Source organism: Rhinopithecus bieti, unplaced genomic scaffold (genome assembly GCF_001698545.2).
Source record: "Rhinopithecus bieti isolate Rb0 unplaced genomic scaffold, ASM169854v2 scaffold_40368, whole genome shotgun sequence".
NCBI classification, from domain to species: Eukaryota; Metazoa; Chordata; class Mammalia; order Primates; family Cercopithecidae; genus Rhinopithecus; species Rhinopithecus bieti.
Genome location: NW_016817546.1, coordinates 513761 through 537228, shown reverse-complemented (window position 1 = coordinate 537228; position 23468 = coordinate 513761). Strand labels below are relative to the sequence as shown.

Genomic DNA, 23468 nt, shown 5'->3' with positions numbered 1-23468 from the left:
TTTTTTTGTATTTTTAGTAGAGATGGGGTTTCACCTTGTTGGCCAGGCTGGTCTACAACTCCTGACCTCCAGTGATCTGCCTGCCTTGGCCTCCCAAAGTGCTGGGCTTACAGGCATGAGCCAATGTACCTGGATTTTTTTTTTTGTTTTTACTTTTATTTTAGGTTCAGGGGTACATGTGAATGTTTGTTACATAGGTAAACTTGTGCCACGGAGGTTTGCTGTATAGATTATTTCATCACCCAGGTATTAAGCCCAGTACCCAATAGTTGGTTTTGCTGCTCCTCTCCTTCCTCCCATCCTCCAGCTGGAAGTAGACCCCAGTGTTTGCTGTTTCCTTCTGTGTGTTCCTAGGTTCTTCATATATGCCTCCTCTTGTGCATTTGGACTAATTGTCCATTTGGGGGAAAGAACAAATTAGACACTTTCAGAGAAATGTAGGTATTATTTCGAATTATACTTAATAGTGTTAAATAAGTCAATAAAATATTGGACAAAGGTGCTCATTTCAGAATCATCTCTACTAGCATTATTTAAAAAAAAAGTAGAGAATGACCGAATAAATAAGAGTAGCTAACTGATTGGAATGCCAGACTTCTGTTTCAAAGGATAATTATGAAATGTAAGAACATGGAAACATTAACATGTTTTTTAATTAACATGACCTTTAAGAGAAGTGATCAAAGCAGAATACACATAGTATACCTGGGGAAGGCCAGGGTGCGGTGACTCATGCCTGTAATCCCAGCACATTGAGAGGCTGAGGTGGGTGGATTGCTTGAGCTCAGGAGCTCAAAACCAGCCAGGGCAACATGGTGAAACCTCATCTCTACCAAAAATACAAAAATCAGCTGGGCATGGTGGCATACTCCTGTGGTCCCAGCTACTTGGGAGGCTGAGGTAGGAGGATCACTGGAGCACAGGAGGTTGAGGCTACAGTAAGCCATGATCTCACCACTGTACTCCAGCCTGGGTGACAGAGCAAGAACCTGTTTCAAAAAAAAAAAAAAAAAAAGGGGGGATACCTGGGGAAAAATGTGTTTGCTCATGGATGGTAACAGGTGGGGTACATGACAAGACTGAGAGAATGAGAGGTCTTTATTTATCTTTATCCTGCTCCTGACTATGTTGTAGGTATTCTCTCTCTCTCTCTCTTTTTTTTTTTTGAGACAAAGTCTCTAAGTGCTGGTGTTAGAGGTGAGACCCACTGTGCCTGGCCTGTTGTAGGTATTCTCTAAAGGGAGAGGCATTTTCTCCACTCTGCTCCTCCCTCCCTTCTGAGTCCTCACCAGCAGGGTCATTAACATTCATATTTTTACTAATAGCCTGTTCAAGGTAATGTAAGCTTTCTATAGCATGCTTCTAAAAATTCTCCCAGCCTCTTCTCATTGTGCAATGCTAAAGCCATTTACATACTTTTAAGTATTTAGGTGTTAACAGCAGCACTCCACTTCCCAATACCAAGATCTCTATATTAGTTTTCTATGGCTGCTATAACAAATTGCCAAAAAATGTAGTGGTTCAAAACAACACAAATTTATTATCTTAGGGGTCTGTGTATCATAAATCTGACATGGGTCTCACTGGGCTAAAATAAAGGAATCTGCCATGTTATGACACAGCAGGAAGGTCCTCACCAGATGCAACTCCTCAATCTTGGACTTCCCAGCCTCCAGAATCATGAGCCAAATACACTTCTGTTGCTTGTAAATTCCCTAGTATGTGGTATTCTGTTATAGCAACACAAAATGAACTAAGACATCTGGCAAGAGCAGGGACCCCAGCCAAATTTTCCAGATGGCTCTGGTGACCCACTTTGAGTTCAAGGGTGCAAAAAGGGAAAAGGCATGGTGTTTATCTTCCTGGTTACACTGTAAATTCCTGAAGACAGAAGATGCCATATATGTATCACTTGCATGTCCCAGTGCTGTGCAGAATGTAGGATGACAAGAGCAGCCCCTCAAAAAGCACTGTTAGGGTCAGGTGTGGTGGCTCATGCAGGTAATCCTAACACTTTGGGAGTCTGAGACTGGTGGATCACTTAAGTTCAGGAGCGCAAGACCAGCCTGTGCAACATGACAAAACCCTGCCTCTACAAAAAATACAAAAATTAGCTGGGTATGGTGGCACATGTCTGTAGTCCCAACTACTAGGGAAGCTGAAGTGGGAGGATTGCTAGAAACTGGGTGCCGTGGAGGTTGCAGTGAGCTGAGATGGTGCCATTGCACTCTAGCCTGGGTGACAGAGTGAGACCCTGTCTAAAAAAAAAAATGGAAACACATAAGAAAGGGGGAAAAAAGCACCCAATTCACTGCAGAGTAGTAGGAGGGGAAAAGGAAAGGTTCAGATGAGAGTGTCAGGATCCCAGCTACCTGCTTTCTCATTCTTCCTGCAGGAACTAAAAAACAGCCCTCGAGAAAGCAATTGAAGGGGACAAGACTCAGTCTAATTAACATTGGAACTTCAGTTCTCCTTTCTGAGAGCCCTTCTGTAATGGAAATGGCTAGTGTACCACACACTGAATGAACCCCTACTCTGTGCCAGTCACTATTCCAGGCACGGTGGACACAGTGGTGAGCAAACAGGTCTGAACCCTCTTCAGCTGAACTGTCTTCACCTCCATCTCTCATCTCCCAAGTGTCCTGACCTTGATCCCATCCTAGGGACTTAGCATTGTTATCTGATCTTTGAAGTGTCGATTTTCTGGCTAGAAACCTCTGTGGCCAGTGGTGCCTTTGCCTGAGTTCTTGTCCTGCATCCAGGAAGAAGGAGGTGTGCAGACAAGTGGAGGGTGAACAAGATGAAGAAGAGCTTTATTGAGTGTTAGAACAGCTCAGAGGAGACCCACAGTGGGTAGCTCCTCTCTGTAGGCAGATTGTCCCATCAAGTGTTCAGCTCTCAGTAGAGAGGAGGCCCTGGAGGGGGTAGCTCCTCTCTGCAGCTGGTCATCCTGTCGTCTCTCCATCCTCTGCCCTGTTCTGGCTGAGCCCAGGGCTTTTATGGACCTCAGAGGGTAGGAAGTACATGCTGATTGGTCCATGGGGGGCCATAGATGGGCCCAGAAAAGGCATCACAAGTCCCCAGTCCAGTCCACAGGACTGGCAGCCCAGCCCCCAGCCTTTAGGCCCTCCCTGGCCTGAAGGTGGGGTCTTACGGGGACCTATCCACTTCCACTCAGGAACCTATCTGCCTCCCACAGCCGTCTGTGGTGCCCATGTTGCTTGCAGTAAGGGGCACCTGTAGGCCAGCACTGAGCCCCCCTCAGCCCCCCTTAAGCTTCCCCTCTTACACTCATCAGTGCCCAAATTCCAGAGGGGGCCAAGGCAGCAGGGGGTTGGCATGTCGGCACTTCCCAGGTTGTGTACACACCCAGCTGAGCTGTGACAGTGCCCAGGCTCAGCCCCAACCCCTCTCCGAGATTGGAGTGGGTGCCAGGAGTGGAGAGAAGCCAGGCAGTGGGAGCAGACACCTCCGAACCTCTGGGGACAGAGGGGAGGGGTGGGAAGGCCTTGCTGGGCCCCTGGAGGTGCAGAATGCAGAGACACCCAGGGCCTGCAACTGGCAGGGGGCCAGGTGGTGGCTGCAGCTGCTCCTGGGGAGCTCCCACCCCTGTGAACTCAGAAGGGGCGAGGCTTCTACTTGTCCCTAGCTCCTGCTGGCTCTGGAGCATACAGTCCTGGCAGTGCCTCCGAGATCAAAGCGGGCGCTGACAGCAGGGAGAAGCCAGGCAGCAGACGCAGGAACTTCCAAGCCTGTGAGGGCGGGGGGTCTTTCTGGGTCCCCAAGAGTGTGGGGATGCCTGAGTCTGTAGCCACGGTTTGGGCGGCTGCAGCGCTTTGGGAGGTGGGGTCAGGGGTGCCTCTTGCCTGCTCCATGGAGCAGAAGGTTAGGGTCTACAGCTGTAGTTTGGGTGGCTGCAGCAGCACCCGGGGAGCTCCTGCTTGCTCCATGGAATGTGCAGCCTGGGCTGCACCTCCCTGCCGCCGCTGGTGTGATGGCAGCAACAGGCCGTCTGGAGTGGCTGCTGCCATCACAATCCCCTGACATCTCCCAAAGCGTCATTTCTCAGCTTTCACTGATCTTTGCAGGCAGCTTGGCCCCCAGTGGTCTCCAAACTTTTAAAATCATGCCTCCCCATCAGTAAGAAAATGTTGCCTACAAACCTCCAATGTATGTCTACTTATTTATTTATTTATTTATTTATTTATTTATTTATTTATTTTTTTTGAGACAAAGTCTCGCTCTGTCGCCCAGGCTGGAGTGCAGCGGCGCCATCTCAGCTCACTGCAAGCTCCACCTCCCGGGTTCACGCCATTCTCCTGCCTCAGCCACCCTAGTAGCTGGGACTACAGGCGCCCGCCACCACGCCCGGCTAACAGGGCTTTGCCTTGTTAGCCAGGATGGTCTCAATCTCCTGACCTCGTGATCCACCTGTCTCGGCCTCCCAAAGTGCTGGGATTACAAGCGTGAGCCACCGCGCCCAGCCTATGTCTACTTCTTTTTTGTGTTATATATGTGTATGTGTTCTGTGAGTGACATAACACCCACTCAAGCAGGAATAGCAAAGGGAAGAAGGGAGAGTGAACAATAACTAGAGCTCCCATTCTTTCTTTTCTGCCTCAGTTGCAGTCTTCACCCTAGCAGTCTACCTTCTGCCCCCACACTACCCCTGCCAGCACTCCCTGAGGTCACTGAGTCATTGAATCCAAGGAGGACTCTTTTTCTGGTCTCAGCAAATGGCAGAGCTGGGCAGCTCAGTCCTCTCTGCTGGCTTTCCTGTGCCCCTTGTTGGATGGTGCTCCATCTCCCACCTTAAAAAGCAGTTAGTTATTTATTTATTAGAGACAAGGTCTTGCTCTGTTGCCCAGGCTGAAGTACACTGGTATGACCATGACTTCTAGGCACAAGCGATCCTCCTGCCTCAGACACCCGTGTTGCTGGGACTACAGGTATGCACCACCACATCCAGTTAATTATTTTATTTTACTTTTGTGGAGATGGTGGGGGGCAAGAGTGTCTCACTATGTTGCCCAGGCTGGTCTCCAACTCGTGGCCTCAAGCAATCCTCCCACCTCAACCTCCTTAAGTACCGAGATTTGGGCATAAGCCAGCACACCCAGCCCACCTCCCACCTTTCATCCTCTCGGTTGGCGAACCTGGGCCAATCTTATACAAACATGAGGCTTTAACCTATTCTCAGATCTTTTGTAAGGATCTGATTTCCTTGCTGTCTCCTGGGCTCCTTCAGACTCTTTTCCAGAGCGGCCGGAATGATTTCTTAAATTGCAAATCAGATCAGGATACTCTCTGGCTCAAGTGAGACAGTGGCCTCCCAACACATTCAGAATAGAATCTCTGATGCTCCTGGGGGCCTACTGAGTGTCTGCACAGTGCCCCCTTCCTCCTCCCCAACCCCCTTTCTGCCCCAGCATCACTTGCTTCCCGTCATTCCCTGAACCATGGCCAACCCTCTCTCACGAGACGTTTGCATCTGCTGCCCCCCAGCCAGCCCCACTCCTCTTTCTGTTCAGCTGCTCCTCCACCTGTCACCCCTTGGGCTAATCTACTTTTCTTCACTGCACCTCTCACTCAGGACCTGGTCCCAGAGCCTGGAGCTGTGCCTGGCACACAGTAGGTGCTAACAGATATATGGTTTCCCCAAACCCTGCTCCCCTGAGCTCCAGAGCCACATGCCACCTTCCTTCTAGATATCTTCTGTGTGTCCCATGATCTCCTCCATCTCAACATGTCGAAAAAGTATATACGACCTTCTCCTAAAACCTGCCACCCAGCTCTTCCAGCCATTCCCCATTGGGCCATATTAGAAACCTGGCAGGGATGCCCGACTGCTCACTGCTGAGGGCTGAGTGGACCCCAAATCCTACTGACTCTCTGAATACTCCCTCACATTTGGCCCTGACTACTGCTGGCTTTGCTGGGCCCTCATTATTTACCAGCTGGTCTCCCTATCTGAGCCCCACCCCTTCACATTAATGCCAGGTGCCCCTGGAAGCTCGGTCATCAGGTAACCCCAGGTTGTCTCAACAATGAAGTTCAACTTGGCTCCTGGGACCCACAGGATCCACTATAGCTGCTCCCACCCTGCACCCCTTGCCACCTCTCTGGCTTCACTTTCAGACCAAATAACTTGTAGCATCCCTCAACACCTCCACACCTCTCTGTGCTGTCTGCTGCCTGGAATGCCCATCCCTCACCTTCCTATCATATCTTCTCCAACTGGAGAAATCATACTTGTCTTTCCAAATTCCTCACCTCCCTTCCATATCCCCACATCTCTCCTCCTGCTGTATTTTACTAACCCATGTGTAGATGCTTATCTGTAAATATTTGTATATGTAGCCTGAATCTATATTAAAGTGCATGTGAGTTCATACCAAGGTCTCCAAGTCTATTTGGAGTAGAGAATGATCTACTACCACATGGATCATTTGTGCTCTCTCCCTGCTTATCTGTAACCTCCCACTGCAACTGTGAAATGGCCCCACCATCTGCCATCCATTTACTGGATTGCTCAATCCTAGTATACATGCATAGTGGTCTCTCACTATATCTTATTTGTGAGTTTATTTGTCCTCAAGATTAATGCTTATTCCCAAGCACTTAAAAGTACCTAAGAAAACTAAATACATGCCACTGATCCAAACACCATAGACATATAAGGTCATTTAATTCTCACAATGGACATGTGGGACATTTATTATTAGTGCCATTTAACAGAAGAGAAAACTGAGATACAGAAAAGATAAGTAACTTTCCCAAGTTGCACAATTAATGTGGCAGAACCAAGGTTTGAACCCAGGGAGCAGACATCCAGAACCATGAACTTCATAGCCTCCCCTGTGTTAGAGGTGCTGCAGTTTCTTGACTTTTGATATTCTAACCTGGCCTCTCCTCAGCTCTGAGAGCCTTCATCTTTGATTGTTTCTGTGCCCCTTCCAGCCTGCAGATCCTTGCCGCAGAAGGCCAAGGATGGTTCAACCACAGTGTTCTATTTACTTCCTCTGGGCCTGCTTGTGAGTGGTTTAGCTTGTTGCTGGTGGAATCTCCATTCCATACCCACAAAAGGTGCTCCCAAGTCCCACTGATGTCTCTCCTGGCCACCACCCTGTGCCACCCAACTACAGGGAGAAGACATCACTTCTTGCCACAGGCCATTCAGCACTTTCCTTTCAAGGTTTTATCCATATTTTTGTGCATACACACACTCACACTCACACCCTTTATTCATATCTCTAAGAAAAGCCTCCAGCTCTCTATATTTTGGGGGGGAGACCTGTGTTAGTCCATTTTCATGCTGCTGATAAAGATATATCAGAGACTGGGTAAATTGTAAAGAAAAAGAGATTTAATGGACTCACCATTCCACATGGCTGGGGAGGCCTCACATGCCAGAAAGCAAAAGGCACGTCTTAGATGGTGGCAGGCAAGAGAGAATGAGAACCAAGCAAAAGGTGTTTCCCTTTATAGAACCATCAGATCTCATGAAGCTGATTCACTACCATGAGAACAGTATGGGGAAACTGCCCCATGATTCAATTATCTCCCACAGGGTCCCTCCCAGAACACATGGGAATTATGGGAGCTACAGTTCAAGATGAGATTTGGGTGGGGACACAGCCAAACCATATCAAGACCCCGCTCCTTCTCCCTTCCTCCCCCACCACAGTCTCAAGATTTTAAGACTCTTCAAGATTTCACTACATACCTGAGGACATTTGGAAGCTTCCTCAATCTTACATTTATTTATTTATTTGAGACAAGTTCTCATTCTGTCATGCGGGCTGGAGTGCAGTGATGTGATCATGACTCAGGGCAGCCTTGACCTCCCAGGCTCAAGTGATCCTCCATTTCAGCCTCCCAAATAGCTGGGACCACAAAGGCGTGTCACCATGCCCAGTTAACTAAAAAAAAATTTTGAGATGGGATCTCACTGTGTTGCCCAGGCTGGAGTATAGGGTGCAATTTCAGCTCACTGCAACCTCTACCTCCCAGGCTTAAGCAATCCTCCCACCTCAGCTTCCAGAGGCCTTCTTCTAGATGCTGGGGATTCAGGCATAAACAAAATCAACCAAGCTACTGACCTCAAGGAACTGACACTCATGGAGTCAAACTGCCTGAAGTGGCTGGGCGTGGTGGCTCACGTCTGTAATCCCAGCACTTTGGGAGGCTGAGGTGGGTGGATCATGATGTCAGGAGATAGAGACCATCCTGGCCAACATGGTGAAATCCAGTCTCTACTAAAAATACAAAAAATTAGCCAGGCGTAGTGGCAGGCGCCTGTAGTCCCAGCTACTCAGAAGGCTGAGGCAGGAGAATGGTGTGAACCCGGGAGGTGGAGCTTGCAGTGAGCCAAGATCGCACCACTGCACTCCAGCCTGGGTGACGGAGCGAGACTCTGTCTCAAAAAAAAAAAAAAAAAAAAGCAAAACAAAACAAAAAACCTGCCTGAAGGAGCAGGGAACTTCCTCCTGCCTTCCACTTGCTCACAGAACAACTGCACATCTTGTTGAAAAGTGATCAGATTCATTTTATTGACTACACAGAAGCAATTCCATTTTCCACTAACAATATAATTTAGGATGAAGAATTTTGACTCAGTGTCTCCACAGGAACCTCTTCCTCAGCTTTCCGGATGTCATTGTTTCTGACATTACACCTTCCTAGACAGGTATTTCTGGAAAAGGATCTGGTAAGAGGATGAATTTGGCTCTAAACAATGCCCATGGCCCCGGAAGACCTGTCGGGGCCACCAAGTTAGTTTCTCTGGCAAAATTTGATTCCTTCCATCTCGCCACTATAGTAACTGCTTTTGTTATGTTACCAGGAGCCACATAAAGGCTGACCCAGCAAGGTGGAGCCATGCTACCAGGAGCCACACAAAGGTTGACACAGCAAAGTGGAGAACCAGCTGTTTGCTTGACTCGGGGCTGGTGACAGGCCAACCTGGAGAGAGACAGCCCAGCTTTGCACAGTTCCCACTGGGGTGGGAGGCTGGAGATGAGGACGGTATTCCACATCAGTGTCATTTTATTTCTGGATATTCATAGACAGCTAGAAGTCAGAAAAATAAGCCAAAGGGGGAAGCCCCTGGCAGACCCGCTCCACTGGCTTCCTCTCCGGAGTCACTGTTCCGAAGTGACAGGTGGAAGTTCTTTCAGTTCCTCCTTTTCTGGGTGCACTTCAGACACCTTATTCATCTTGGTGAAAATCTGGTTGATCTCTATGAACGTCTTGGCCTTGGTCTCAGGGACAATCAAGAAGATGTAGATGGTGGTGAGGAGGCAGATCACAGCAAAGACAATGAAGCTGTACGGGCCAAGGCCCTCCTGCAGGAAGAGGGGCAGGTGACATGTGTGGGACGCGGTTTGCCCACAGGCTCGCACTTTATTGCATGGGGATCTGCTGAGCGTGGGCCCCGGGCCCCATTCACCTGAATGAATGGGAAGATCAAGCCCACGGCGAAGTTGGAGAGCCAGTGCACGGTGCCCCCCACCATGAAGGCGGATGGCCGAGAGGACTGCAGGAAGATCTCAGTGATGAGCAGCGCGGGTATGGGACCTGTAGGGGAAGGAGAGCAGCCTCCCTGAAGGCAGAGTGGGCCCGAGTATCCCAGGCCTGGCCATGCAGGCCCATCACGTAGCTGGCCCCGGGGCGGCAGCATCTCTAGGACTCTTGGCCATGTGGGGCAGTACGTAGGCAAATGGCAGTGTACACGGACAGCAGGCCAGCAACCACCCGTGAGGCCCACTCTGCTGTCTGCACAGTCTGTGTGTTCCTACCCACACCACCAGTTTACCATTTCTCTTTCATTATGTGCCACCCACCCCCTTGCAGTGGACAGGGGAAGAGATGCCATTTCCGGGCTGCATTGGCCAGACCTGGTGTCACTAAGGAGCTCCAGTCAGGAGCTTCTGGGACTGGAGGGGGTTGTGACACCCTGAGGCCAGCTTTGGGTACGTACTGGGCCCAAGGGCGTGTCCTATGACGTAGGAGATAACACAGACGATGCTGATGTATGGCATCCATGACACCGTGTCCTGTGGAGAGAAAGCAGTTTGTTCACCTGGAGCAAACAAGCTAGGACGGGAACCCAGGGTGCGGCCAACCTGCCCTGGTGGGTGGAGGATGGCACCTGGCTCCTCCCCCAGCAGTGCCACCTCAATGAGCCACTGGGAAATCAGCTGAACGTGGGCTATGAGCTGGCAGGACACATGGTCCCCAGATGTCTGGCCGGTTGTATTTGCTAAAACAGCTCATTGTGACCCCTTTTCCTTTTAAGGCAGGTGGAGGCGCAGGGTGGGAGGGGCACTGGTCTTCCTGGTGCAACTCTGGGCTCCTGGGACCCTGGCCCGTCCTCACCTGCAGTGCCAGAGCCGCAGTGAGCACGCAGCAGGCTGTGAGGCAGATGGAGAAGCCCAGTAGCAGCAGCAGCCTCCGACCCAGGAGCTCCACCACAAACACCTACAGGAGGGTGGCAGGGCTTGGGGGGAGGCCCAGCTTCACTCCCGCCAGCCCCCTCCAATGGGGCAGCTATGAGGAGAGCTGGGCGGACCAGGTGCCCACCCATGTGCTCGCACACTCACATTCACATGTGCAAGACATGCCCTTGGGCGGCCAGCGGGAGGTCGGCTGTGGCTGTGATGCGGGACCCTAGCTGCCCAACCTTGAGACTCAGCTCTAGGACCTCCTAATCCCACAACCCTGAGCCTCAGGATTCCTGCCCTCTGGAGGCCAGATGTCTGCATGCAAGGGAGACGCTGCCCCCACGCAGCCTGCTCCCATCCCCAGGTGGCCGAGCCTCACTCCGGGTACCCCGGGCTCGGAGCCACCTAGCAGTGGGCGCTGCCCGGTCCAGGCGCCCCCACATCCCTGTCAAGTTGTGGCCCTGGGCCCGGTACGGCTCGGCAGCCCCAAGTGTGAGGGGCCGGTGCGGGGCCACCTCCCACGCGGAGCTTCTGTAGTAGGGGCTGGGCCTCCACGTTTTGGGGCCACCGGCTGCCTTCTTGGCGGCACCGAGGCTGGGGCGTGGGGGCCCCAGGAGCCTTGGGTGAAGGCTGCAGGCTACTCCCAGGACACTCACGGCGCAGATGGTCATGACCACGTTCACGGCCCCGGTGCCGGCCGTCACGTACTGCACGTGGTCCTCCTGCACGCCGGCGCTCAGGTAGATCTGGTCCGCGTAGTAGTAGATCTGCAAGGCAAGCGCGGGGCTGGGCGGCTGCCCGGAGGAGGCGGCCTCGGCGCCGGGACCCACGCCCGGTGCCCCAGGACCTGCGCCTCGCGCCCCCCGAGTCCTCCCGCAGCCCGGCCCATACAGCGTTGACGCCCGACAGCTGCTGGCCGGCCATGAGGACGATGATGGACAGCAGCTGCCAGCGCAGCGAGCGCATCCGGAACAGCTTCAGCACCGAGATGAAGCCCGCGGCCTTCTCTGCCTCATCCTCCTGCCGGATCTCCGCCACCTCCCAGTCCACGGAGTCCCAGCCGCGCAGCGTCTGTAGGGCTGGGGAGAGGCGGCATCGTCGAACCAGGGCTGGGGGGCACAGCCCCCGTCCGAGCCCTCGTTACCTTTCTTGGCGGCCGCTTCGTCTTTCTTCTGAATCAGCAGGTACCTGGGGCTCTCGGGGAAGAAGGGCAGCAGAAGGAGCTGCAACGCCGCGGGGACCCCGGTCAGCCCCAGCAGGATTGGCCAGCCTGGGAGGAAGGCAGCGAGCTGGCACCAGCGGCCTCCCCACCACCCCGAAGGTGCCCTCTGCAGAGCCGGCCCCAGCGCCGTCATCCTGAGTGGAGCGCAGCCTCCAGGAGGGCACAGCCTTCCCAGCCCTAAGAACAGCAATTCCCGACGGTGGACACTGGGGAAACACCTGCGGCAGGGCTCTCAGCAGGGACGCACCCCTGAGCGCATCAGATGGACCACACCGACGAGGCCGGCAATACCAAGTGCTAGCGAGAACGTCCCCGTGTCCTTCAGACGACAGTCTCGCAGGGGCTGGAGGAGCTGGGCACACCTGGCCTGACCCAGCTGCCTGCTCCCAGCTCTATGTCCAGAGAAGCCAGGCCACCAGGATGCCTGAACTGGAATGGTCAAGGCAGCTTTGATTATAGAAAGGGCACTGGAAACAGTGGGAATGTCCTTAACACATGGGCTGGCCGCACTCAGGAGTGGAATTTGGTACTGCAGTGAACGCGGAGCGAGTCTCCGCGTGGACGCATCTCACAGACCATGTGTTGAGGGTTGTAAGGGCCACACACTGTGAGGCCCTTACAGAAATTTTGGAAATGGTAATATTAACCCTGCCACTGCCAAAGGCGAAACTAGAGGCAAAGCAAAACAACGAAGCCCAGAGCTTCACAAATGCCTAGAGGGCCGTGTGTGGTTCTGAGTCCGGCTCTGGAGCTCCCTGAGACAGGAACCCGGCTTATTCACTTCTGGTCCCAGCTCCTGATGAGAATGTGGCACCTTGGCATAAGTGTCCCCAACACATGCAGGAGTGAAGGAGAGGCCGGAGCATGTGGTACTTAAACAGGGACCTAGGTCTGTGCCGCTGGGTCTGCATCCTCATGAGACCTTGGACCAGTTTTCCAATCCCTCTGTGCCTGTGATGCACCTGTACAGTGGCTATGATACTGGTACAGGCTTCATAGGGCTGTTCTGAGGAATACATGAGTTACTAAAAGAGACTTGGCACTTGGCCCATGAGAAGCACTTTCTATAGAGAGTGTCTAAGCAGCACAGAGCTTGATGATCCACTTGACTGACTTGCAGGCAGTGTGTGGAACCCTGGCAGGAACTGGCTTATGTTTTGACTGATGGGATGACTGATGATAGTTTAAAGGGAAAGTCATGCAAAAACAACCCTGGTTACAGGTGTCTGTGCACCTGCCACAGGCCAGGCCCCAGGCTGTCTTGGGGAGGGTGGAGGTAGGGTCTGGGATGTCCTCACCACCTCCCCCATGGGGCCAGGCCACCCTGACTCCTGCTACTTCTCTTTCTGGTCTGCAAAATGGGATAATCACCAAGCCTTAGGCAGCAGCGTTGCTGGGAGGGTCCTATGAACTGATGCTGGGCCCGCCCCAGGCACACTGGTGGCTGTCCTTGCTATGCCATGGGCCTCCATATGGACAGCCGCTGAGCAGGCAGAGAAGTCAATCACTCCAAGCCACCTCATCCATCTCCTAAGAGGGACTAGATAGTAAACACTGGCCAGTCCATCATCGCCCCTTTGTCCAGGGCCTGGACAGCATGGGCCCCCCAAGGACATCCAGCCTGTTAGAAGAGACCAGTCTGCAGAAAGTCCTGTCCTGTGGTGGTAGCTTTGGAACACAAGGAGGGGGCCAAGGGTGGTGGTGAAGGGGTGGGGGTGTCCCGAGATGTCCTGAACTCACCATCTGCGTTTGCAAGGAGATTCCGAAGACCAAAGATCTGGGCCACAAGGATGCCAACAGTGATGAAGAGCTGGGGCACCACCCCGAGAGCCCCCCGCAGGTTTTTAGGGGCCAGCTCCCCTAAGTACATAGGGACCACGTTGGAAGATAAACCTGGGAAGAGGTGAAATAGAAACACCATCAGGAAAAGTTAGTCTGGCAGGGACAAGCTGTCTTCAAGTATATTATTCTTAGCAATAACATTATTTGGGAACTCTCTCAAAACTGCAAAGGAGAAAGCAAACACCTCTTTTAATTCTCAGCCCTCTGTACTTTAAGGAAAGAGAAACGGATCAAAGGAGCTATGCACAGGGGCCCTTGCTTTGGCCCGTATCATCTGGGGACACTGGCCAACTGGATTTATGGCCTTCCCTGCTCCCTGGCCTGAGTCTAGACCAGCTCACGTTTCTGCTTTTTGAGGAGGATCTGTTTAGTAAAAGGCAAGGCAGCTGGGTGTGATGGCTCATGCCTGTAATTTCAGCACTTGGGGAGGCTAACTGGGGAGGATAGATTACTTGGGGCCAGGAGTTTGAGACCAGCCTGGGCAGCACAGTAGAACCCTGTTTCCACTAAAAATATATGTATATGTGTGTGTGTGCGCGTAATATATATATAGCCTGTGTGTATTTACATATGGCATGTGTGTGTATGTGCGTATGGCCTCTGTGTGTGTGTATAGATATACATATATATGTGGCCTGTGTGTGTGTATGGCCTGTGTGTGTGTGTTTATGGATATGGCCTGGTGTGTATGTGTGTGTGTATATGGCCTCTGTGTGTGTGTGTGTATATATATATATATATATAGCCTGGGTGTGTGTGTGTGTATGTGTGTACGGCCAAGGACTCCTGGCCCCCAGCTTTACCTAATAGGAACAGTAAATAAACCAATGCAGAGATACTTTCATACACCTTTAAGAACAAGTTATATGTCTTACTAAGCATTAAAAATGTCAATAACTATTATAGAATATCTGCATTTCTGGGATTTCTGTAATGCCTGGACTACTTCCGAATCCCCAGTATTTAAACTTATAAATTTTCCCATCATACTGGAATCTGGTGGAGGGAAAACTTACTCTATTTTATAGAATGAGGTGTTGCCTGATGTTAATTTAAAAACATAGGCAGAATTTAATTTTACAGCTTCCAAAGTATTTTCACATATATTGTCCTATTTAATTATCCTGAAAGCACATCCAGAGGCTGGGGATGGAGCGGAAGTTTCACTAGTCCAAGTATCAGGTACCAAATCCTGAGTCAAACAGAGGCTCAGGGACGTGGGTCTCTGAAGGGAGACTCTCAGGAACAGAGTTTGGAGTGAGCAGAGGTTGGAGCTGCTGTTGATGGCAGGGTATTTGATAGCACTGAGATAGGAGGGTACCTGAGGCCATGTTTTCCTGCTTGGCAATTCTACCCACAGACGTCTCTGCCTAGTATTTCAAAAGAGACATTACAGTTCATTAATACCGATTCTTCCTCATTTTCAGAGCAAAGAGGGGCAGTTGTTAAAGCAGCTCTTAGCATGTCTAGGTGGGAAGAGGGAGCAACACCTCAAAGGCCCAAGTCAAAGGGCTGTAGAGGAAGGGAAGGCCTCCTGGGAGCTGAAGTGGGAGGCTGTGTCCTCACCACTTAACAAGAGCCACTTAGTGGCAAGAGCATCTTGGTGAAGGACATAAATAAAGGGTGAAACCTCAGGAGGTTTGTGAAGAGATGGGGTTACCTCTATGTTGGTGGAAAGCAATCTCTATTTTTGTCTTTAAAATGACTCCACTAGGACCTCCCAGCCAGCCAGTTCTGATACTAGAGTCAGAGCAAAGTGGCTTTTTTTTTTTTTTTTTTTTTTTGAGAAGGAGCTTCGCTCTTGTCTGTAGTCCTAGCTACTCAGGAGGCTGAGGCACAAGAATTGCTTGAACTTAGCAGGTGGAGCTTGCAGTGAGCCGAGATTGCGCCACTGCACTCTCCAGCCTGGGCAATTAAGCAAGAGTCCATCTCAAACAAACAAACAAACAAAAAAACAAAAAGTTTAAATTCCTCTGAGCCAATGAAAACCTTCAGTCTTCCTGCCAAGAAGTTAATTAATAACAAATCAGTGAGCTGTGAGCATGTTCCAGTCAAAGTCATACTCATCTTGGCACCCCCCTTGTCAACGTAGTTGTTACTTCATTTTAGAGTGAGCGATGTGGTTCTTGTTCATATGAGTGGTTTTATTTTTGTGTTGGTTTGTTTGTTTCGTTCTTGAGACAGAGTCTTACTCTGTCACCCAGGCTACAGTACAGTGGCGCGATCTCAGCTCACTGCAACCTCCCCATCCCGGGTTCAAGCTATTCTCGTGCCTCAGCCTCTGTAGTAGCAGGAATTACAGACCTACTCCACCATGCCCTGCTAATGTTTGTATTTTTAGTAGAGACCAAGTTTCACCATGTTGGCCAGGCTGGTCTCACACTCCTGACCTCAAGTGACCCACCTGCCTCAGCCTCCTGAAATGCTGGTATTACAGGCATGAGCCACTGCACCTGGCCCTATGGGTGGTTTTAAAACGAGTGTCTAAGCAGCACATAGCTTGATGATCCACTTTGCTGACTTGCGGGAGGTATGTGAACAACTGATGAGAAATGGATTATGCACCCAATGGCCACTGTTCTCAAACTGTGATCTGAGGACCCGGGGATCCCAAGACCTTTTAAGAGTATCTGTGAGATCAAAATTAGATGATATTTGCTCTTCATTCTCTTTCTCTCATAAGCATATGGGAGTTTTCCAGAGACTTCCTGCCAGGCCACATCACAACTAACCTGACCCACAGTATGTCTGAGAATTCAGCTGTCTTCTATTAAAGCAGACATTAAAGAGATTTGCAAAATGTCAAACAAGGCCACTCTTTTAAGAAAATGAATTAATATGTTTCTCGGTTGCCATTTCTAATAGAGTAAACATTGATCAATGTAACCCACATGAGCAAAAGCTCTTTGGAGCCCTCAATAATTTTAAGCGTGCAAAGGGGTCTGAGACCAAAAACTTGGATAACTACTGACTTCTGAGTAAAGTCTGGGATTTTTCACTGATTTGTCATCTATTGGAGCCTATTATTTCTCTGCTGGAAACAATTCTGTATTGTTAATGGTCAATAGAAAAGTGATGGGACCTGCTCACTGCTGGCAACTTTTAGGAATCATCTATTTTTCAAAATGTTGAGCCCACTGCAGAAAAACCCCACAGGTCAGGGCAAGATGGCAGAGACCAGTTGGGCATGGTGGCTCACGACTGTCATCCCAGCACTTTGGGAGGCCAAGATGGGTGGATCACCTGAGGACAGGAGTTTGATACCAACTTGGCCAACATAGTGAAACCCCATCTCTACCAAAAATACAAAAATTAGCTGGGTGTGGTGGCAGGCACCTGTAATCCCAGCTACTCGAGAGGCTGAGGTAGGAGAATCGCTTGAACTCGAAAGGCGGAGGTTGCAGTGAGCTGAGATCCCCCCCCCGCACCCCAGCCCGGGCGAAAAGAGGGAAACCCCCTCCCAAAAAAAAAAAAAAAAAAAAAGATGGCAGAGACCCAGCCAGGTGCTCTCAGGGAAAGCCGAGCACTAAGGGAAGTTTGCCGTGGGGCTCACCATCCTCCCTTTGGCATGACTTAGTCTCTGTTTGGGAAATGTCTTCTCATCTTTTTTCCATGTCTCTGTTACTGCCAATTAATCCCAGCTGAGGGGTTTGTGGACAGCCAGCCAAATTATCCATTTGTCTCTATCCCTGCATTTGGAAGGAACAAATGAGAGTTCCTTGGCAATGTCGGGACAGTGACTGGAGGGAGGCAGTGAGGCACCTAGGAGGGGCTCCCTCAAGGGACCCACCCTCCACCTGTAGGACCCTGAGAGTTTCCACCCTAGATGCCTCTCCCCGCCTGACTCTGAGAAATACTGCCTACAAACAATGCCAACTCAGGGAACGCCACTGGCATGGCTGTACCCTCATCTCTCTTCAGTGTGAAGCAGTTATGGGAGAGTTTTCTAAAATCACCACTGTGTAGCCTGGCAGCCTAGGCTTGGAAGCAACAGAGTGGGATTAGGAAAAACCACCTCCCAGGTTGTTAGATGAGAGGACTCAGTGAGTCAGCACCCGCTCAGCAGGTGAGCATTTCAGGAAGAAAACTCAGGATGCCCTTGGCAAACTTTAAATTGCCTTATAAAACTTAAAATGTGGCATTGTTAGCACCTTTCTGGTAGTGGAATTCATACATTAGATTGCTTCTCAAGCTTTTTTGGCTCTCACCCACAGTAAAAAATATAGAAATACATTTTCCACTGCAACCTGGTTCTCATATGTGTGTGTGTGTGTGTGTGTGTGTGTGTGTGTGTATCCGAAACAGAAGTGGGCAATACTTATCTTTACTACACATAACACAGTCTCTTCCATTTCATTTATTGGTTTATATATATATTTATTTATCTTTGAGACAGGAGATACGGTTTGGCTCTGTGTCCTCACCCAAATCTCATCTCGAATTGTAATCCCCATGTGTCAAGGGAAGGACCTGATGGGAGGTGATTGGATCATGAGGGCAAGTTCTCCCATGTTGTTCTTGTGATACTGAGTTCTCACAAGATCAGATGGTTTTATAAGGCAGTTTCCCTTCTCTCCCTCTCTCTCTCAGCTGCTGTCATGTAAGACAGGTCTGCTTCCCCTTCCATCATGATTGTAAGTTTTCTGAGGCCTCCCCAGCCATGGGGAACTGTAAGTCAATTCGACTTCTTTTCTTCATAAATTACCCAGTCTTGGGGAGTATTCTTTACAGCAGTGTGAAAACAGACTAACACACAGGGTCTCACTGTGTTGCCCAGGCTGGTCTCAAGTGATCCTCCCGCCTCGGCTTCCAGAGTAGCTGGATTGCAGGTGTGAGCCATTGCATCCACCTATTCTATTTTTAAAAAGAAAATACTGCTTACTAAACAGGTATCACCACCCACTAACTGGTCGTGACCTGCAGTTTAGAAAATATTGAGATAAAGGATTGGATTGGAAGGACCCTTCCCAGGTTAAGATTCTGCATTTCAGTCTTTCAAAGATGTTTCTTTGTAGGAAACATCACAGTAAAGCTCTGCACCTGAGAACCAGGTAGGGCTCAAGCATCTATTTCACAGTAGAGGCATAGGAACAGCTTTCTATACATTTCAGAGATCACAGATTGGTTCTAGTCCCTGGGAACCTGTTGTCCTCCTCCTTGATGACCCTCACAGAATGGCAATATAGCATAGTATTGTTTACCTGCACATATTCCCACCAAAAGTCTGGAAATAATGATAAGCTCAAATGACTTGGCGACTTTGCTGCATCCCATTAAGATCGCAGGCACGATAGAAAATATGTTGTTGAACAGCAAGGCCCCTTTTCTGCAGAGGACAAAATATCAGTTAGTTTGGCTTAAGTATTCACTCATTCATTCAGGACATGTTTCTGGAGTGTCTCCTCTGCATAGGCTCCAGCAGTTATGGCAGTGGCTTTACTGCTGTGCGTTTAGCTATCTGGGACCTGAGACTGATACAGGTCAAGTGCATGGCCTGGTGTGGGAATACTCTCTGTGTGGGGAGCAAATGGAAATGACCATGGTCCAGAGGGCATCAGTGGTGAAAATGGAGGGAAAGGGCTCTGTATTAAGATATAGTAAAAGGTTTTTGAAATCATTAGCTAATTTATAATTTTGGTGTAATCTTGAAAGCCAACCCCAAAATTGTCCTGGGTAAGGACATTAGAGGAAAAGAAGAGTATAGGTCCATCTCACTTAGGTCAACATAGATGCCACAATCCTAAATGAAATCTTAGTAGATTAAATTCAACAGCATATACAAAAACATTTCAATGTATTTCACCATAGTAAAGATTATATTGGGGCCAGGCACAGTGGCTCATGCCTGTAATCCCAGCACTTTGGGAGGCCGAGGTGGGCAGATCACTTGAGGTCAAGAATTCGAGATCAGCCTGGCCAACATGGTAAAACCCCATCTTTACTAAAAATACAAAAACTAGCTGGGCGTGGTGGCAGGTGCCTGTAATCCCAGCTACTCAGGAGGCTGAGGCACAAGAATTGCTTGAACCCAGGAAGTGGAGGTTGCAGTGAGCTGAGATCGTGCCACTGCACTCCAGCCTGGGTGACAGAGCGAGACTCCATCTCAAAAAATAAATAAATGAATAAATAAATAAACACTATATTGGGAGAAAACATTGGATTATCTCAATAGAAGCAGCAAAAGAAGTCAATAAAATTTAACACCATTATGATTTTAAATTTTATTTGTTTATTTAAAAGTTGGCCTAAGTTTCTTTCTTCCTTTCTTTTTTTTTTTGAGACAGAGTCTTGCTCTGTCACCCAGGTTGGAGTGCAGTGATCACAGCTCACTGTAACCTCGGTCTGCCATGTCTAAGTGATTCTTGTGCCTCAGCTTTCCAAGTAGCTAGGATTACCGGCACGTGCCCCCACACCCAGCTAAGTGTTTGTATTTGTAATAGAGATGGAGTTTCCCCATGTTGGCCAGGCTGGTCTCGAACTCCTGGCCTCAAATGATCTGCCTGCCTCAGTCTCCCAAAGTGCTGAGATTATAGGCATGAGCCACTGCACCCAGCCATTTTTTTTTAAACCAGCCTTAACAAACTATACATGGAGGAACTTCTTTAAGCTGATAAAATAAATCTACCTTAAACCTATATCAAACACCACACTTAATGAAACTTGGAAAGCATTCCCATTTAAGTCAGGAACAAGCCTACCCTGGAGATCCTGACAGAAGCAAAGCAAACTTCTCTGGAGGGGCCTCTCACAATGGAGCCCTCATGATGAGGACCCTCATGGTGGACGAAGCTGTGAGCGAGTGGTGCTCCAGCATTCCTAAACACTGAGAAACTTGCCACATGTGAGAGCCGCTTATACTAACACCACACCTTTAGACAACAGAATCAGACTGTGACTATAAAATGTTTAAAATGATTAGTGTCATAAAATAAGGAATCCAAATGGTACTATATTGGAGAACCAACATTACCTGACTTCAAGGCTTACCATAAAGCTACAGTAATTAAGACAGTGTGGTGCTAGTAAATGAATAGGCAAATAGGCCGGGCGTGGTGGCTCCCGCCTGAAATCCCAGCACTTTGAGAGGCCAAGGCGGGCGGGATCACATGAAGTCAGGAGCTCAAGGCCAGCCTGGTCAGCATGGTGAAACCTCGTCGTCGCTACTAGAGCCGCATGCCTCTAATTCCACCTACTCGGGAGGTTGAGGCATGAGAATCGCTTGAACCTGGGAGGCGGAGGTTGCAGTGAGCCGAAATGGCACCACTACACTCCAGCCTGGGTGACACAGCGAGACTCTGTCTAAAGAAAAAGAAAAAAAAAAGAATAGACAAATAGATCAATGGAATGGAACAGAGAGTCCAGAAATAGACCCACGCTAAGTCTAGTCAACTGATCCTTGACAAAGGAGCAAAGGGAACACAATGGAGAAAAGACAGTCTTTAAAAAAAAGTGGTGCTGGGCTGGGTGCACTGCTCATGCCTGTAATCTCAGCACTTTTGGACACTGAGGTAGGAGGATTACTTGTGTACAGGAGTTCCAGACCAGCCTGGGCAACATAGTGAGACGCCATCTCTAGAAAAAATAATAAATTGGCCAGGCACAGTGGCTCACGCCTGTAATCCTAGGACTTTGGGAGGCCAAGGTGGGTGGATCACCTGAGGCCAGGAGTTCGAGACCAGCCTGGCCAACACAATGAAACCCCGCCTCTACTAAAAATACAAAAAAAATTAGTCAGGTATAGTGGCACACACCTCTAATTCCAGTTACTCAGAAGACTGAGGCTAGAGAATTGCTTGAACACAGGAGGCAGAGTTAGCAGTGAGCTGAGATTATGCCACTTGCACTCCAGCCTGGGTGACACAGCAAGATTCTGTCTCAAAAAAAAAAAAAAAAAGAAAAGAAAAGAAAAGAAAAAAATCAAAAATTAGCTGGGCACTACTGGTGGTGCGCTCCTGTAGTCCCAGCTACTGGAGAGGCTGAGGTGGGAGTACTGCTTGAGCTAGGAAGTTTGATGCTGCAGCAAGCTGTGATTGTGTCACTGCACTCAGCCTGGGTGACAGAGTGACACCCTGTCTCAAAAAACAAAAAAAAAAAAAAAAAAAGAAAAGAAAATGGTGCTGGAACAACTGGACATCTATATGCAAGAAAATGAATCTAGATATGAACCTTAGAATTTTCCTAAATTTTAATTCACAGTGGTCACAGACCTAAATATAAAACGGAAAGCTATAAAACTCCTGGAAGATAGCATAGGAAAAAAAAATCTAGACAGTCTTGGGTTTGGTGATGACTTTTCAGATATAACACCAAAGGCACAATCCATGAAAGAAAGAATTGATCCTTGAAATGAAAGACAGAAAGTTAGAAAATATAAAATCTTTAGCCAATAAAGACAAAAGGGGAAGTTGGGTAATAGTCTTAATACCTGACAAAATATAATTTGAGATAAAAATATCGTAAAACACAGAGGTGATATATGCATTATAAAGAGGTAAAAGAAATAACAGCAAAGAAGATGTAACTGTCATAAACAGAGACGATTCCAACACCGCCTCAAAATACATACAGCATCAACTGGACTGATTAAATGCCAGGGAGGAATAGGTAAACCAACCATTTTAGTCTGAAGTTGCTAATGCGATCCTTTCAAAATAGTAGGTCAATTCACAAAGAACAAGCTAAAGATAGGAACCAGTGGCATATTAAGGAGGGAGGTGGACATTTTAAGGTAGTACACCCCTCCTGAGCAATTGTCTGTAATTTTATAACAATAAAAAATCACAATAAAGTTTTATTGCAAAAAGAAAGAAAAAGAGAAGAAGGAAGAAGGGAAAAAAGAAAGGAAAGAAAGGAAGGAGGGAAAGAAGGAAGGAAGGAATGAAGGGAAAAGAAAGAAAGAAAAAGAAAGAAAGAGAAAGGAAGGAAGGGAGGGAGGGAAGGAGGGAGGGAAAGAAAGGAAGGAAGGAAAGAAAAAAGCTGGTCTTCATTAAGATTAAAACTTTCTGCTCTGTGAAAAACACTGTGCAGAGGAGGAAAAGACAAGCCACAGACTAGGAGAAAATATTTGCAAAAGACATACCTGAAAAGCACTGTTCTCCAAAATACACAAAGAACTCTTAAAACTCAAAAGAAAACAAACAACCCAATTTAAAATGGGCCAAAGATCTTAACAGACACCTCACTAAGATACGCAGATGAGAAATAAGCATATGAAAAGGTGCACCACCTGATGTATTATCAGGGAAATGCAAATTAAACAATAAGGTTCCACCTGTCAGAAGAGCAAAACCCAGAACTCTGACAACACCAAATGCTGGAGCAACAGGAACCCTCATTTGTTGCTGGTGGGAATGCAAAATGATATATCTACTTTAAAAGACAGTTTGGCAGTTTCCTATAAGACTAAACATATGCTTATCTGTACTCCTATGATCCAGCAATCACATACTCCTTGGTATTTACCCAAAGGAGTTGAAAACGTATATCTACACAGAAACTTACATGTGCATGGATGTTTACGGCTGCTTTATTCACAAATGCCAAGAGTTGGAAGCAACCAAGATGTCTTCTGGTAGTGAACAGATAAAGTGTGCTACAACCAGACAATGAAATATTCAAGCCATGAAAAGACATGAAGAAGCCTTAATTAAGTACATATTAGTAAAAGAGGCCAATCTGGGCCAGGCATGGTGCCTCACGCCTGTAATCCCAGCACCTTGGGAGGCCGAGGTGGGTGGATCACGAGGTCAAGAGATCGAGACCATCCTGGTCAACATGGTGAAACCCCATCTCTACTAAAATGCAAAATTAGCTGGATGTGGTGGCATGCACCTGTACTCCCAGCCTCAGGAGGCTGAGGCAAGAGAATTGCTTGAACATGGGAGGCGGAGGTTGCAGTGAGCTGAGATCGTGCCACTGCACTCCAGCCTAGCGACAGAGTGAGGCTTCATCTCAAAAAA

The 23468-nt window shown here is 48.7% G+C and overlaps 1 protein-coding gene across 3 annotated transcripts in view; it reads right to left on the bottom strand.

The window, feature by feature from the left end:
• Positions 1-8524: 8524 nt before the first annotated feature.
• Positions 8525-23468, bottom strand: part of SLC2A5 (solute carrier family 2 member 5) — a 35839-nt gene continuing 20895 nt past the window's right edge. For 2 of the 3 annotated variants that reach the window (XM_017856090.1, XM_017856091.1), the window contains exons 5-13: positions 18711-18835; positions 13408-13560; positions 11590-11715; positions 11337-11524; positions 11102-11212; positions 10381-10482; positions 9983-10058; positions 9452-9579; positions 8525-9347 (exon numbers count right to left, since the gene is read on the bottom strand). In XM_017856090.1, coding sequence (XP_017711579.1) covers positions 9144-9347; positions 9452-9579; positions 9983-10058; positions 10381-10482; positions 11102-11212; positions 11337-11524; positions 11590-11715; positions 13408-13560; positions 18711-18835 — 1213 coding nt within the window. In that variant the 3' untranslated portion in view covers positions 8525-9143. The remainder of the gene's footprint in view (positions 9348-9451; positions 9580-9982; positions 10059-10380; positions 10483-11101; positions 11213-11336; positions 11525-11589; positions 11716-13407; positions 13561-18710; positions 18836-23468) is intronic. The other variant, XM_017856092.1, reaches the window with a different exon arrangement.